This window comes from Odontesthes bonariensis, chromosome 16 (genome assembly GCF_027942865.1).
Source record: "Odontesthes bonariensis isolate fOdoBon6 chromosome 16, fOdoBon6.hap1, whole genome shotgun sequence".
Taxonomy (NCBI): domain Eukaryota; kingdom Metazoa; phylum Chordata; class Actinopteri; order Atheriniformes; family Atherinopsidae; genus Odontesthes; species Odontesthes bonariensis.
Window position 1 is genome coordinate 8,607,016 of NC_134521.1, and position 15,587 is coordinate 8,622,602.

Sequence of the window (15,587 nt, forward strand, 5' to 3'; positions counted from 1 at the left end):
GGCAGACCATGTCAGTTTCAACCCATTTTATTGAGCTTTTGAGACTTTAGCTCCCTGACTTTCGTCCTTGTAATGACTTGGTTTAAGTTGCTGGTGTATATCACAATGTTTTTTTCAACATGTTTTCCCGTCACTTATAACCTTAGAACTGAAAGATGGCGAGCGTCATTTTCGCACAGTCATTGTGAAATTATTGCAAATTCAAAACAACATTCTCACTACTGAACACGTTGAAATGCATTACAAAAACTGACTTGTGTGTTTTTGCCAAGTGTTCGGCACTCTGCTGAAAGGCTGCATGCTAAAACAGGCCCTCTAATGTGCTGGAAATATTGCTGGGACCTCTGCCAGAGGCGCTCAGAGATTCAGAGCGTTGCTGAGCGGCAGCCCAACGCTCCGGGGCAACCGCTCAATCTCTGCACTGAATCTCTGTCAGGTTTTCCTCTCTGTACTCAGATTCCCTTTTCATCACCACACTTGCTACTGTGCATTTCATTTGAGTCATCAGTGCAAGTGTCAGACTCACCCCAACACTTTTAACTTGTTCAGGTGTGTAATTCTTTTCTTTCGGCACCAACAGAATCAGAGCTTCCTCCCAAAGATCATCCAGGCGAGACACAACAGGTGAACAGGGTAATATTTTAAAATAAATGATATCACCATGAAAATTCCTCAGTTGACTACTTATACAAGTATGAAAAAAAATTGTATTACTAGTTTTAGAAATTTGTATGTTTAATTAAGCAAATTAGGCATTATCTCATTAAATATGCGCAAATTTGCATATATTTCTGGAAGATTGATCTAAACATATGATTAAGCCAGGTGAAAAATCCTTTTTTCATTTTGTTTACACACAAAATGAAAAGTAAAATTACAGAGGGATTTCAGGATATCTGCTTTCATTTCCTAGGAAATCAAAATATACTGTCCATTGCCTTAAAAAACATCGATTTTTGCCATATCTTTTGATTATAATGTCACATAAATCAGGCCAGGAATGATTTATCAACAAATCCTTCTGTAAATATTTTCAGAATACTGCTAAGTGTATAATTGGAAAGTTTGGTTTTAGTAGGTGCTCCATAATCTGAGATATTGATACTGTAAAAATACAAAAAAATGATTTTGACAAAACGGCATTTAAACTCGTAAAAAAACAACAAAAAAAAAAAAGAAAAACATCCATACTGGTTCACTTTCCCCTTCAAAGCAGGCTGCCACTGCAGAGTTTCAGCTTTCTCTCGGTGGTCCTGCTGCTTCATTGTTCAAGTTGGTTACGACTCTGTCTGCCGCTCACCGGAGAAGAATGGGACACCATGACTACAGCAATAAACAGGCTTTAAGTATCTCTGTGTATGAGCCGACACTCAGGGCAGAAACATGCAGACATCTCCACATAAGGTAAGCAGTACAGTAAAAACTGTCCTCACCACACTGTTTACTGGCTGTGATTTCAGATACAAGATATCGTGATATTTTCCAGGTTTAGGGCAACTTTTACTACCTTTTTGCTCCAATCATATCACATATAAACATATATGGTATGTGTTTGACCAGATACAAGCGATTCAGAGCATCTGCTGATCCGGGAGACAACAGACAGGATGTTCTTTGAAAACGCCCACCTGCAGCAACCCCGCCGCCACCACGATTTCTTCCTGCGGAGTCGACCCTACAGGGGGGAGCCACCAACAGTGGCAGGTAAAACTCGGCCTCTCCTTTGGACCCAGCTGATCCTGTGCTGAGATCAGTCATTCTTAGCTTCAGATTTGACTTCTGCTGTCCTGTTGACACATTATAATGCATCGTGGGGTCTGTCTGAGGTTGTATTTACTGAGTTTTATGATCCAGTCAGGCTGTTCTGATTTCTGATACGTAAATCCTTGGAACTGAAAGAGGGTGTACTTAAAGGGATAGTTTGCCTCTTTGAAGCTGTATGACATCCCATACTAGTGTAACCGGTGTGAAACCTCTGCGTTGTGTTAAGGTTAGAACGAATGGAGACCACACCGCTGCTCTTTCGAAGGTCTTTATTTTCCTCCACCTTTCCTCACCGAACATCAGAAAAAAAGAGGAAGAGTTTAGGCGGGACCGTGTCTTTTGTCGCGAATGTTGCTCCCCCATGAAAGAATGTACAGAAACAGAAAAAGAAAACAAAAGTTCCACCTGACTATTCTTATGAATGTCAGGTTAAAAACAATCATTTCATGGAATTATACACAAGCCAAATTAACCCTTTGTTACACTAACAATATCATTTATTAAATTTGACTTACCCCCTGCTGCGTCCTGTGAGCCGAGTTCCAGCCGAGTTTTGGCGTTGATGAAGGTAGTCCGGCTAGTTGGCTGGTGTTTAAAAAATAAAGCGTGTTGCTTCTCAAAATATGTGTTAAAAAGAGTAATACATTTGCATCACAAAATGGTTCTCCAGGAAAGAGTCAGACCTCACAATCGCTTGGCCCTATTTTCTCTCCCTTCGTATCACTGCCTGCTGTGCAGACCGAAGTGCAGACCGAGCAGCAAATACCGTAACAGGCGCGGCTGTCAGCAGGCGGCAGCAGGCAGTGATACGAAGGGAGAGAAAATAGGGCCAAGCGATTGTGAGGTCTGACTTTTTCCTGGAGAACGATTTTGTGATGCAAATGTTTTACTCTTTTGAACGCATATTGTTCTGAGAAGCAAAACGCTTTATTATTTAAACCCCAGCCAACTACTTTCGTCAACGCCAAAACGAGGCTGGAACTCGGCTCACAAGTTGCAGCAGGGGGTAAGAAAATGTTCATAAATGATGTTGCTAATATGGGATGTCATACAGCTTCATGTCAAAAGAGGCGAACTATCCCTTTAATTAATTAGCACCGTGTTATTATAATCAGGCAATTTTAAAAGACGCCTCCCTCTCACTTCCTTAGGATTTCTCCTCTACCCGGACACACCTGCAAGGATGGAGACCACATCCCAAGAGGCTTTCTGCTTCAGACCTTCCCCACAAGGAGACAGAGGCAAAGGTCTCGTTTTTCTGTTAAATCTGCTCCAAGATGAGCTCTGAGTCGTGTTTGTGTGGAGATACGAGTTTGGGGTGAATAAAGTTACTTCTTTAGTCAAACCTTTTACAGATTTTAGCCTCTTTAACACCTCTAATATTCACGCCATCTTTAAGTAACAGTTAGAGGTGAGTTTGGGTTCAAAGTGCAGACTGTCAGCTTTAATTTCTGGGGATTTATTTTCAAGCTTGTTGAAGGTTTTAGGGATAACTGATCTTTAACATGTAGAGGTTTCAGGTTACGTTCGGAGTCATGGTTCATTTGGGCAGTGCAAACATCTTAGAAACAGACGATATATTCCCTTAATCTAACTTCTAAACTTCCCAGAACCGCTGGAGACCTTGCATGCCTTGATCCGGCCCGTACTTAAAACTTATGTCACTGGTTGATTTGCTTTGTTTATGCAGCCAAAGTTTGGCCCGATTCATCCGTATCAAGAGCTTCCTGGACCTCGTGCTACAGCTTCCTGATGGAAAGGCCACATTCAGAATGAACTCCAGACCTTTAAGATTTTCAACTGATGAAGAAATAACAAAGGACTAGTCCATTGTTAGCTATAAAAGAGCATTTCAATGGTTTTTAATGCTGTAAACGTGTGGTATTAAGGGTCTGTGAGCTAAACTAAATGTTTAAGGAGATTCTTAAATGATACAGCGAGAGGACGATTCTCTTTATGCCAACTATTAAATAAAATTACGCAGAATAACATAGTTATAGTGGAATGCCCTCTCCGGGTCTGGAATGAGATCCTTCCCCAAGTGGAGGAGTTCAAGTATCTCGGGGTCTTGTTCACGAGTGAGGGACGAATGGAGCAGAAGATTGACAGGCGGATCGGTGTGGTGTCTGCAGAAGCCCGTCGTAGTGAAAAATCAGCTGAGCCAGAAGGCGAAGCTCTCGATTTACCGGTCAGTCTATGTTCCTACCCTCACCTATGGTCACGAGCTGTGGGTAGTGACCGAAAGAACGAGATCGCGAATACAAGCGGCCGAAATGAGTTTCCTCCGCAGGGTGTCTGGGCTCTCCCTTAGAGATAGGGTGAGAAGCTCGGTCATCCGGGAGGGGCTCGGAGTAAAACCGCTGCTCCTCCGCATCGAGAGGAGTCAGATGAGGTGGGTCGGGCATCTGGTGAGAATGCCTCCTGGACGCCTCCCCGGTGAGGTGTTCCGGGCCCGTCCCACTGGGAGGAGGCCCCGGGGAAGACCCAGGACACGTTGGAGAGACTATGTTTCTCGGCTGGCCTGGGAACGCCTCGGGGTCCCCCCAGAAGAGCTGGAGGAAGTGGCCGGGGACAGGGACGTCTGGGTCTCTCTGCTTAGGCTGCTGCAGCCGCGACCCGATCCCCGGAGAAGCGGAAGATGATGGATGGATGGAACATAGTTTAACAGGTTAATATGGGAAAACAGCATTAAGCACAAGGTTTTGACGAAGAAAGTAAATGACTTCAAGAGGTGGAAAAGTTTAAACATCTGTTTAAATTTGATTTTTTTACCTAGGGCTGGGCAACGATTAAAATGTTTAATCTAATTAATCACATGATTTCTCTGATTAATCACAATTAATCGCATTTGTACGCAAAATCCAAAAATAAACTCAAAAGTAGTGTATAGCTTTTAGCATTTAGTTTTATTTGAAATGTGCTGCCATATGAATGAAAGTGCCATAACATTTGTTGTGCAAACACACTTTTAACATCAGCATCTTTCTGTAGTTTTTATGTAGAAGCCTCGCTCCACTGTCTGTTTCCTTGAATGACTTGCTGCTATCAGTTGTGTGTTTTGCCTTTAAGTGAGATTTTAGACTGGAACTACTACGCTGAGAAGACAATTCAACTTGGCAGTGTTTACAGATGACTTTGGTTCTGTCGACTCCGCCGTCTGGAAGAACTTTAAAATGAAAATGGCCGAGTAAAAGTTCCGTACCCTTCTCCATGTTTGGTGGATCCGCCGATTACTTTCTTTTCCGGTTTCGCAGCAGACAGCAACAGACTTTTACAAAATAAAAGCCTGTGAGCAGCAGACTTTTACAAAATAAAATAAATTAAAATTAAAAAAATAAAAGAATTGCGTTAATGCGTGATAAAATATTTATCGGCGTTAAATAATTAACGAGTTAACTCTCCCAGCCCTAGTTTTACCTCAAAGATTGATCATTTAATGGTGTATTTAATTACTGTTACATTGAATGAAAGCCTAATAAAGGCTGTTATTACCTTTCAGGAGCTCGTCCCACCTGGAGCTGGCAGCAGGAGCCTCTCCATCCTTATCCCACATCCTCAAGACAAACAGGAAAAGGAAACAGCAGCAGGGATAGACAAGCAGAAGAGGATGAGCAAGACACAAGAGAAATTAAGTCTCAGTATCAGAAGGATTTCCCTCCTCCGTCCTCCCGCCGCCCGAGGCGAACACCTGCCCTCCCACAGCCCGACAACATCGGCATCAACCCCGCCTTCAGGTGAGAGTTGTCCACAGTGTCCTGCAGCTTCCTGCAGAGAGCAGTTCATATGTGTGTGTTCTGTTTCACAGGTTTGAGTTCAACACGGTCCAGAGAGACGCGTACAAGGGCTGGCCCCCCGTGAACACTGGCAGGCTGAGGGGGGCTCCCTCCGGATGGCCAAACATAACCTCCGAGCGCAAATCTGCCCGTCCAGCGGAAAGCTTTTAACCACAAAGTCACACCCTCTCAGCTTAAAATCTGTGGCAATAAACGTCCCATTTACCAAGAACATCAGATCATTTGTTTGTACTGATGTTTTCCATTTCATGTCGATAAGCTGGAATCCTGTCAAACAGAAATCAATCTCACATTGTACAACACGGGCCAGTTCTGTGTGCTTGCATCGGCCTCATTAGCTGGCTTACCCCTCAGTTCAGAGTGACTTTAAAGGGATAGTTCGCCTCTTTTGACATGAAGCTGTATGACATCCCATATTAGCAATATCATTTATCAACATTTTCTTACCTCCTGCTGTGTCCTGTGAGCCGAGTTCCAGCCTCGTTTTGGCGTTGATGAAGGTAGTCCGGCTAGTTGGCTGGGGTTTCAAAAATAAAGCGTTTTGCTTCTCAAAACAATATGCGTTCAAAAGAGTAATACATTTGCATCACAAAATGGTTCTCCAGGAAAAAGTCAGACCTCACAATCACTTGGCCCTATTTTCTCTCCCTTGGTATCACTGCCTGCTGTGCAGACCGAAGCGCAGACCGAGCAGTCCCCTGCTTCCGAGCAGAAAACACCGTATCAGGCGCGGCTGTCGGCAGCACGCAGTAACGGGCACACATGGCCCCACTAAATTCTTACTTGATACAAAAAAGTTGAGACAAAGCCATAGTTTCCCACCCACAACTTTGCCTAATTCCTGCGGAAATGTGCAATTATACAAGTCAACCAAAGCTAGAATTGTAAGGGTTTTTGTCCAAGAAGAAGTTCTGCCATCAATTATGTCAACATATATCCTCAGAGGTTTGTAATTATAAATGACAAGTGGTAATATTACGCGGGTGTTCTGCTGTGTACACCCCAAGAGAGGAGAGATTTACTAAACTTAAACATGGCGACTGAAACTTCTGTTAAACATGAGAAGACTTTATTTGGCTGGGCCATGAAGTTTAAAGATCAAAAAGGTTTCCTTAAAAGTAAAACAAGGACATTTCTAAACAATAAAAGGAACTTTTCAGTCTGAAGAACATGGACTCGTGCCCGCTGTCTCCATGCTGCTGAGTCCAGCCTGAATCATTGAGGTGACTGCTCACATTTAGTCCACTTTGCACTGAACCACCTGAAGCTGGCACATGCAGAATGGCTGACACAGTCTTCCTTTAGGCGGCGCTTTGTAAACACAGGCCTCATCTTCTGTCCCGGTACCTGCGGTCATCCCTCTCTCTGTCCCGGTAATCTCTCCTCTCCCGGCCGCCCCAATCCGCCTCTCTGTTTCGGTGCCGGTCCTCCATACCCCTGGCCCCCCCTCTGTCCCAGCTTCTGCCCGCCTCACCCCCCCATTCCTGCGCCGGTCCGGCCCCGAGATTGATGGGTTTCCGGAAAGGCCGGTCCCGGCCGCCGAAGCGCAGCTGCCCGGACTCCTTTTTCCCTCCGAGCCCGCCGCCCAGGCGCCGCGGCACCCATCCTTTCAGGGTCCTCTCCTGCTCAAAATCCACGAACACTTCGTGCTGGTCCACCACCAGCTTGTTGGCGTCCCGGCGGGCACGGGTCACGGAGCGCTCCTCCTTGTACTCGATGAACGCGTAGCCTTTGGAGAACCCGGTGATAATGTCCCGCACCAGCCGAAGCCGCTGGATGTCTCCGTACTTGGAGAACACTTTGTGCAGCTTGTCCTCGGTTGTCTGCGGGTTCAAACGCGACACAAACAGCGTGAGCAGCGGATCTCCAACAACGCCTTTGTTGGGTTTGTAACGGGCACACATGGCCCTCCATACCGCCCGGTCATGGGGCTCCAAGTCCGTGCCGTCGATGCTGCCAGCTTTCAGCGGGTTGTAAGCCTTCGCTATCGGACACCAGTCCGCCATCTTAACCGCTACAGAAGTGAGCGGCTTTCAGCGGGAGATTTACAACTATTTATCCAAATTGGTCAATAGTTAATCAAAAACTAAACTAAACATCCATACTGAAGAGTATTTGATCCTTCAGACGGTAAACAAACCGGCAGTGCACCAATAAACACATTCCGTGAGGAAACTCGTTCTACGATCTCAAAGGTTCCTACCGGGCCAGTTTGTTCAAATGATATAGTTTTAGATTATATTCTCACATTCATCCACGTGCAAAAGAATTTCTGATTTAAATTCTTTCTTTGGGATATTCCACAGTAAAAAAAATTTAGTTTTCTCTTAACTCTTTTAAAATGTTTAATCTAATTAATCACCATTTCATCATTTCCCTGATTAATCACGATTAATCATATTTGTACGCAAAATCCAAAAATTCAAAAGTAGTGTATAGCCTTTAGCATTTAGTTTTATTTTAAATGTGCGTGTTTTATTTGACATTTTGTACTGGATGTTCGTTGATATTACTCCGCCACCGCTAAGAAAATAGTTTGAGCATGAACGAGCTGCCAAATAAAACACGACAGAAGCAACTTTTCGCAACGAAATTTGATATGGATTACCAGTGCACACCAGTAACCACTCCGGTGAGTTGATGATTTTGAAAACGGACGTTTATGGTGCTTTTACGGACCTTTTAGGACATGCATATGACTTGCCATTCTGAAGCAGGTTGAGATGAATCAAAATTAGGCAAATACCGGTGACAGCAGTAAACACCAAAAAAGCGGTGAGGGGGGTTCTAAAACATTGCAGACGACTCAGAAAAGAGGCTTAATGTTGAAAATACCGCAGTTCTCCTTTAATAATCTGCTTTTTATTTCTGACTGAACCTAAAAAATGTTCAGGCAAGCTTCCACCACACACCTGACGGGGTCATTAACACATAAAAATACTAAGTTTTCTTTATTCTTTTGGGCTCTACATGGAGTCCAGTCAGGAGAGTTTCAGAACCTAACTTGGCCGCATCATGAATTTCTCACACAAATTCTATTTAAAACTGTTTGAGAAGGAATTTTACCCCACAACTTCTTCATATTCTTCTATAAGATGTTCACCAAAGTAACTCTGCTGAGGTCATGATGGATTAAAAAAAGCTTTCATTCATTCATCATATTCCACACGTAGTGGTGGAAGTGTTGAATGCTTCAGGGAAACAGGGAAGGGAAGGGAAACACTGCTAAAGCACCATAGAAGAAGAGCAGTCATGTGACGGGAGCCAGGATGGACAGAAAGGAAAAAAAATCTGCTTCGATGAAAGGAGAAGTGATGTGGAGCCAGATGTTATGATCGAGTCTCCTTCAGCGATCAGACCAACAGTGAAGAAGTCTTCCTCTAACCCTGGTCCCAGTACAGCAGCGCTACCCACAAAACAACAAACAGACTGAATCCCTCCATTATAGTGAGTACAATCAACCCTCATCTCGTCCAAACTTCTCTCTGAAGATAAAACTCTCGGCACAAAACTTTAGAAAAAGAAATATTTATTAAAATTGGGAAACCCACATCTGCTCCACGCCGACTCGGCTACAACAAGAACCTTAAAATGCTGTTTGGTGACCTCTATTTTACAGTTAATCAGATTATTTTACAGTTGTTTCAACAGCAAAGAGCATCAACAACGAGCCGCTGGCTCCCGATTCAGCTCCGGTGCCTCTACATGTCCTCCACGCTCCATTTATACGCCGCCTCCTGGACCGCCTTCTTATCAGCCATCCGGGTGTAGCGTTTCTGTTCAAACCCATTCGACCTGTGAGACAAACATAAAACACTTCTATTAAACTCCTGATATCTGATAGATTTCACGCCTGCTGTGTCATTAAAGCTGCAGCTGTAAGAACCATGATGGCTTCCAGAAAACAGTACGATGAATGGCCTAAAAGCAGGGCCGGGTTCCCCCTGCTGTTACTGCTTCCAGTGGGTTTTTCTCTCTGTGAATGATCCAAAACTCTCACCTGTCCACTCCATCCCAGCGATAGCCTGGCTGAAGGTTGAACCGGTTTGGAGGTGGTGGAGGGCCTTGATAGCGTGGTTTCGCTGCAAAAAGATATAGATATTCTTTACAATTATTTGTAATTCATGTACAAAGAATGAAACTTGCAATGCTGTCCCAATCCCTCTTTTTAATCAAATCAAATTTATTTGTATAGCATTTCATGTACAAAACAATTCAAAGTGCTTTACATAAAATAAAAGCATTGCAGCAGGGAGTGGAAGAAGCATTACAAATACATAAAATAATATAAAGAGAAACAAATAAAATAATTTAAATGAATTTAAAAACAAGCAACAGTCCAGATAAGTTCAAAGATATCGTTCAGATTTCATGCATAGACACTAGTGGTGCAACGGATCATCATTGATCCGTGATCCGTTCGGATCAATTATTTCGGTTCGGCACACACATGATCCGCGGATTGATTTATGAAAAAAAAAAATTGTGCGCATGTTCAGTCCTCACACAGCCGTAACCATTCCTGCTAGGTCCAGGGACAGAGCTACTTTCCACACTCTGGGTAAAAGTCTGCAACACTTCCCTCTTCAATAAGCAAACAGTCCTGTGGCTCGTTTGTGATTTATTGTCCTCAGCGTACAACATGTAGAACAGTGGGCATGGAAAATAAAATACTTCGGTGACTACTGTAACGATAACTGCTGCCTCTGTCTGTTTCCATATACTCGCGCTGCCACACAAACCTGTCGCCTAGGTTACCACACAGACATAACACGTAGCTGACATAGCGCTAGCTAACATAAAGAAAACCCCTAACCTGCAACACAGCGTGGTCATGGCGAGCGGAGGAACAGAAGAGCTTGAACGCCCCACGTCATTTAAATCCCCTGTTTGGGAGCATTTTGGCTTCCCTGTCAAATTTAATGAAGAAGGAAAGAGGTTGGTGGATAAAACCGTGACGGTGTGTAGGCACTGTGGCACAAGAAAGCCACACAACAGTGGAAACACATCGAGCATGGCCACGCATTTGCAGCGACATCAGTCAGTGGAAACACCGCGGTGATGAGCGGTTGTGCTCAAGCAGCCGCTTCCTTCACAATCCGACAGGGCTCAAGCGATCGGTGTGTTTTTATGTTGCACTTTAAGTTGTTTTTCTTTGATTATGTTGAAAAGAAGATGTTAATTGTGCACTTTAAGTTGATTTTATACATTTCAATTTAATAATTTAAAAGTGTTAATAAACAAAAAGACAAAACATGTTTATTTGTCTTGTCTTTTTTTTTTTTTTTTGCTGATCCGATTATGATCCAAACTGTGAGTTTTTTTATCCGTTGCACCCCTAATAGACACATGAGAAAAGAAATGTTTTTAACCTGGATTTAAAAATGTCTCCATTTGGTGAAAGTTTAATCTCCACTGGCAGTTTGTTCCACTTGTTTGCAGCATAACAGCTAAATGCTGCTTCTCCATGTTTAGTCTGGACTCTGGACTGGACCAGCTGACCTGAGTCCTTGGATCTAAGAGCTCTGCTGGCTTTATATTCTCTGAACAGATCACAGATTGTAAACCATCAGCAGGCTTTTAAAATCTATTCTGTGACTGACTGGAAGCCAGAGTAAAGATTTTAAAGCTGCTGTGATGTGTTCAGATCTCTTAGTCCGGGTTAAAACTCCAGCAGCAGCGTTCTGGATGAGCTGCAGATGTTTAATGCTCTTTTTGGGAAGTCCAGTTAAAAGAGCGTTACAGTGATGTTTTTATTGCTATGGTCTCTGTTTAATCTGGTAAAATAAGCTTAACTACAATAAAACATGCAGAAGAATGTTAAAAACCTGGATTTTTGGTGTTGCGGTCCTTTTTCCGTCGAAGCATTGCAGCCATAGGATCCCCATCTCTTTCCTGCTCTCTCAACATGCGATCGAGATCCTCGTCGTCATGGTGACGCGCCAGCGGCTTCTGGGCTTCGTGTACCGCATCCTCCAGTTTCTGCTGCTGCATTTGGGTCTGAGCCAACCTAAAACAGCACATTTTGACCCGAATAAATGACACATTTCCCCTCTCACGTGCACAAAATGTCTCGGTGCGGCCTTTGCAAATTCACCCTTTTCCCCACTGGGCGTATTTCTCATCCTTTGCAGCTTTTTCTCCTGCTTTCTTCTTCTGCTCTTCTCTCTCTGAATCCAAATCCCTCCTTTTACCGCTTTTGTCTCGGAACACCGTCTGGGCATTGCGGGATTCAACTAGTCAGAAAGCGGATAAAGAGTTAAAAACATCCTCACAGGACAGGACAGAACCAATCTGTTTCCATACAAAGCATTCTACAGTCAACAGTGAAACTGAGCCAACCTTCGAGTGGTTGATTGTATTTTTCTCGGCGGCGGTTTTCCTCTTGCTCCTTCCTTAAAACATCGACAGAAACCAGACCTGCTTTTCCACCAGAAAGCATCCTCTGATCCTGAAAAGCACGCCAACAAACGCTTTAAGAATGCCGACAGATCAGGTTTAAAATTAATCTATGAAATGAGGTTTTTTTTTCCCACCTGCGAGTGGCCCGGTCTGCGAGGCGGTGACAGGTCTCCGTCCGAGTCCTCGCCGATCGCCGGCCGCCTCCTGGGTGGAGACTGGTCAGAGTCGGAGCCCCTTCTTGTCTTAGAGCGCCTCCTCGGGGGAGATTGGTCCGAATCTTCTCGTTTCAGGGGCTTTTTTCGTGGGGGTGACTGATCAGAATCTGAATCGTGCCTTTTCTGAGCTTTTTTAGGCGACCGACGAAGGTCAGGCGAACGTTTTTTGCTTGGCAGTGACGGGCTGGTCTTTCTTCTGGTGGGAGACGAATCTAAAGGAGAAACAGATCTAATCCTCAATCACAACACACAGTATCATCACTCAACCCAAGACTTCCAGTAGGCCTTCTCACCAAGACAAGCGAAAAAGTAAAAATGACAAATAAATAAATACATTTTTCATTTTGTTATTAAAGGGATAGGTCGCCTCTTTTGACATGAAGCTGTATGACATCCCATACTAGCAATATCATTTATGAACATTTTCTTACCCCCTGCTGCGTCCTGTGAGTCAAGTTCCAGCCTCGTTTTGGCGTTGATGAAAGTAGTCCGGCTAGTTGGCTGGGGTTTAAAAAAATAAAGCGTTTTGCTTCTCAAACAATATGGCCCTATTTTCTGTCCCTTCGTATCACTGCCTGCTGTGTGGACCGTGCAGACCGAAGTGCAGACTGAGCAGTCCCCTGCTTCCGAGCAGCAAACACCGTAACAGGCGCGGCTGTCGGCAGCAGGCAGTGATACGAAGGGAGAGAAAATAGGGCCAAGCGATTGTGAGGTCTGACTTTTTCCTGGAGAACCATTTTGTGATGCAACTGTATTACTCTTTTGAACGCATATTGTTTTGAGAAGCAAAACGCTTTATTTTTTAAACCCCAGCAAACTAGCCGGACTACCTTCGTCAACGCCAAAACGAGGCTGAAACTCGGCTCACAGGACGCAGCAGGGGGTAAGAAAATGTTCATAAATGATGTTGCTAATATGGGATGTCATACAGCTTCATGTCAAAAGAGGCGAACTATCCCTTTAAGGCATTTTTAACACCTCTATGAGTAAAAAAGGTGGCGCACGGAGGTATATTTCTACTTTCTGCTGTGATGCCTCAAGATGATAGAGACCAGATTCTATTTAAGAAAAGAAACGCTCACCTTTACTTTGCACCTTCCTCGGCTTCCCTGAATGTTGCCTCGGAGGAGACGCATCCGGAGAGTCGTGGCGGCCTCTCCTCGGAGGAGACGCATCCGGAGAGTCGTGGCGGCCTCTCCTCGGAGGAGACGCATCCGGAGAATCCTGCCTCCTTTCCTTTGGTGACAGTTCTGGTGAATCGTGGCGATCTTTGCTTGATACCAGAGACTCCGGATGCTCTCCGTCCTCATTCTCATCCGCTAAAGGACACGAGACTTGGAGTAAATAACAATCTCTTCTAACACACGAACAAATGTTCTTCAGCTCTTCCGTACTTACCTCCAACTATTTTCCACCTGTTGCCGGTCCTGAAGGCTTCCAGCTGTTTCACTTCCTCCGGTCGGTCATCGATGATCTCAGCAATCTGAATAGAAGTACAAAGTTTTTAAAACAGAGTGAAGTGATACAGAACTTACTGTTTATACTGAGGAAGTTACAGTCCTGGAAACAGTATAGCTAATTGTTTCTGGTAATATTAGACTTAGGATTTAGCTGTTCAGACCAAATACCATAATTAGAGCAAGTTAATTGATTAGCAAATTAACAGAATCACAGATCAGCCACATTAAAACTACTCACACTAAATACAGCAATACAACGGATTTATGTTGGGAGTGTGGAGCAGTGGGTGACTCCACTCATATATTCTGGGATTGCCCAAAAATACAGGATTTTTGGAAGAATATTCAAAAGGAAAATAAACAGATTATGGGCATTAACCTCCATCTGGAACCAGCACTTTACAATTTGGGTATAATTCCTGACAGTATGAAAGATAAGAGCTCTAAATATTTGCTAAGAATCCTGCTGCTGATAGCAAAGACGATTATAACAGCTTCCTGGTTGAAACCACAGCCTCCGAGCATAATGCAATGGAGAGACAGGGTAAAAAATGTGTTTATCATGGAAAAAAAAAAAAAAAAAAAAAAAAAAATCACAGCAAGAGTCCAGCTGAAAACAGACATGTTTGATAAAAGATGGTCATTATTAGTACAGGCATTTCTGGGACTCTAGTTACCTCTATATTCTTGTTTGTCTTATTGTTTTATTAATTACAGGAGAGTAGGTTCTTTCTTTTTCTTTTTGTATTGTTGTTGCTCTCACCTGTAAATGACTCGTACTTTGTATGGTTGTTGTTGTTCTCACTTGTAAAGTACTCATATTAACGCAGAATGCTTGTTAGGGCATATAGAGCGAAGAAGAGGATTGGATTAGCGGAAATATGACGTAAATGTGCAAAACAGTGACTGAAATTAACAAAGATCTAGTCAGTGGAAGAAAAGAAAAAAAAGAGAGAAAGGACTTTTAAAGAACTTTAAGCAAGTATAACTGCATATAATATACATCCCCTCTGTGTTTGTTGAGTTTGTGTTTGTATGTATGTATATGTCAAATAAAAAAAATCAGTTCTATAAATTTTTTTAAAAAAACTACTGACACTGAGACTGAGTAACACTGCTCAGCTCTGTGGGAAAGGCTGCATCCTGGTACTTCTGATGACCATAACACCCCCAAATGGCAACAGCGCTCCCCCACAGCCCTGGACCTTATTCAGAAGTGTTCACCTGGCGTCCAAATCTGATGGGATCTGTGGGATGTAAGCCCAGTCCCATTTCACATCCAACAGGGATCAAAGTATCTTTTGGTAAGGATACCAGACCAGATGGTATTTTACATTTACACAAATCAATCCAATCCAATGCTAGTTTGACAGGCCATTTAAGAAAGCCGCGGCTCCTACAGAGTGAAAATATAATTAAAAGTAAAGTTATAAGGGAGGCAAACAGCGATGTTTTTATGTGAACCTAACAAAGTTAGCGGGCTGCTCAGGTGACTGAATGAATGGATTTAGGTTAGCATGAAAGCTAGCTAACGTTAGCCAGGTGCTCACCACGGGAGCCTCTTCTTCATCCTCTTCGATCTCCAACTGCTCTTCGACCATCTGTCTCCAGTCGATGTCATCGTCTACTATTTTCAGTCTTGAACACGGAAAAGTACGTCAGAGAGTGAGAAACAGCGACAGAGACTGCAAACCTTAACGGCTAGCGCAGACACGACGTGTCCTCCAGAGCTCGGTTAAAACTTTCTCGTCCACTCACCCTCTCACAGGGACGTTGCGTCGCTTCTTTTTTATCTTCCCTTTTGATTTCTTTGAGTCGTCGTCAGCGGATAAATAACGTTTTAGGTACTCAGCCTTAGAAAGCTCCGCTCCTTTAGCGCTACCAGTGGAGGCAGCCATTACTCCGTGTTATCGAAAACTACGGAAGGCGCCGAGGATCAATAATGTCAATTC

The 15,587-nt window shown here is 43.7% G+C and overlaps 3 protein-coding genes across 3 annotated transcripts; 1 reads left to right on the forward strand and 2 right to left on the reverse strand.

Moving 5' to 3' along the window:
* The first annotated feature begins 1,214 nt into the window (after window positions 1–1,214).
* Window positions 1,215–6,062, forward strand: LOC142402147 (uncharacterized). Its single transcript, XM_075487660.1, has 5 exons — window positions 1,215–1,404; window positions 1,561–1,704; window positions 2,916–3,011; window positions 5,264–5,498; window positions 5,570–6,062. The coding sequence occupies exons 2-5, from the start codon at window positions 1,608–1,610 to the stop codon at window positions 5,706–5,708; spliced, it is 567 nt and encodes a 188-aa protein (XP_075343775.1). The 5' UTR covers window positions 1,215–1,404; window positions 1,561–1,607; the 3' UTR covers window positions 5,709–6,062.
* Window positions 6,063–6,605: 543 nt separating this feature from the next.
* On the reverse strand, window positions 6,606–7,715 carry snrnp35 (small nuclear ribonucleoprotein 35 (U11/U12)). Its single transcript, XM_075487659.1, has one exon. It carries the CDS (start codon window positions 7,562–7,564, stop codon window positions 6,887–6,889), a length of 678 nt encoding a protein of 225 aa, XP_075343774.1. The 5' UTR covers window positions 7,565–7,715; the 3' UTR covers window positions 6,606–6,886.
* Window positions 7,716–9,070: 1,355 nt separating this feature from the next.
* bud13 (BUD13 homolog) lies at window positions 9,071–15,560 on the reverse strand. Its single transcript, XM_075487141.1, has 10 exons — window positions 15,394–15,560; window positions 15,186–15,273; window positions 13,574–13,658; window positions 13,258–13,494; window positions 12,095–12,387; window positions 11,901–12,009; window positions 11,656–11,794; window positions 11,387–11,568; window positions 9,559–9,640; window positions 9,071–9,353 (listed from the first exon to the last, which is right to left on the reverse strand). The coding sequence occupies exons 1-10, from the start codon at window positions 15,531–15,533 to the stop codon at window positions 9,260–9,262; spliced, it is 1,449 nt and encodes a 482-aa protein (XP_075343256.1). The 5' UTR covers window positions 15,534–15,560; the 3' UTR covers window positions 9,071–9,259.
* Between the last annotated feature and the right edge of the window lie 27 nt (window positions 15,561–15,587).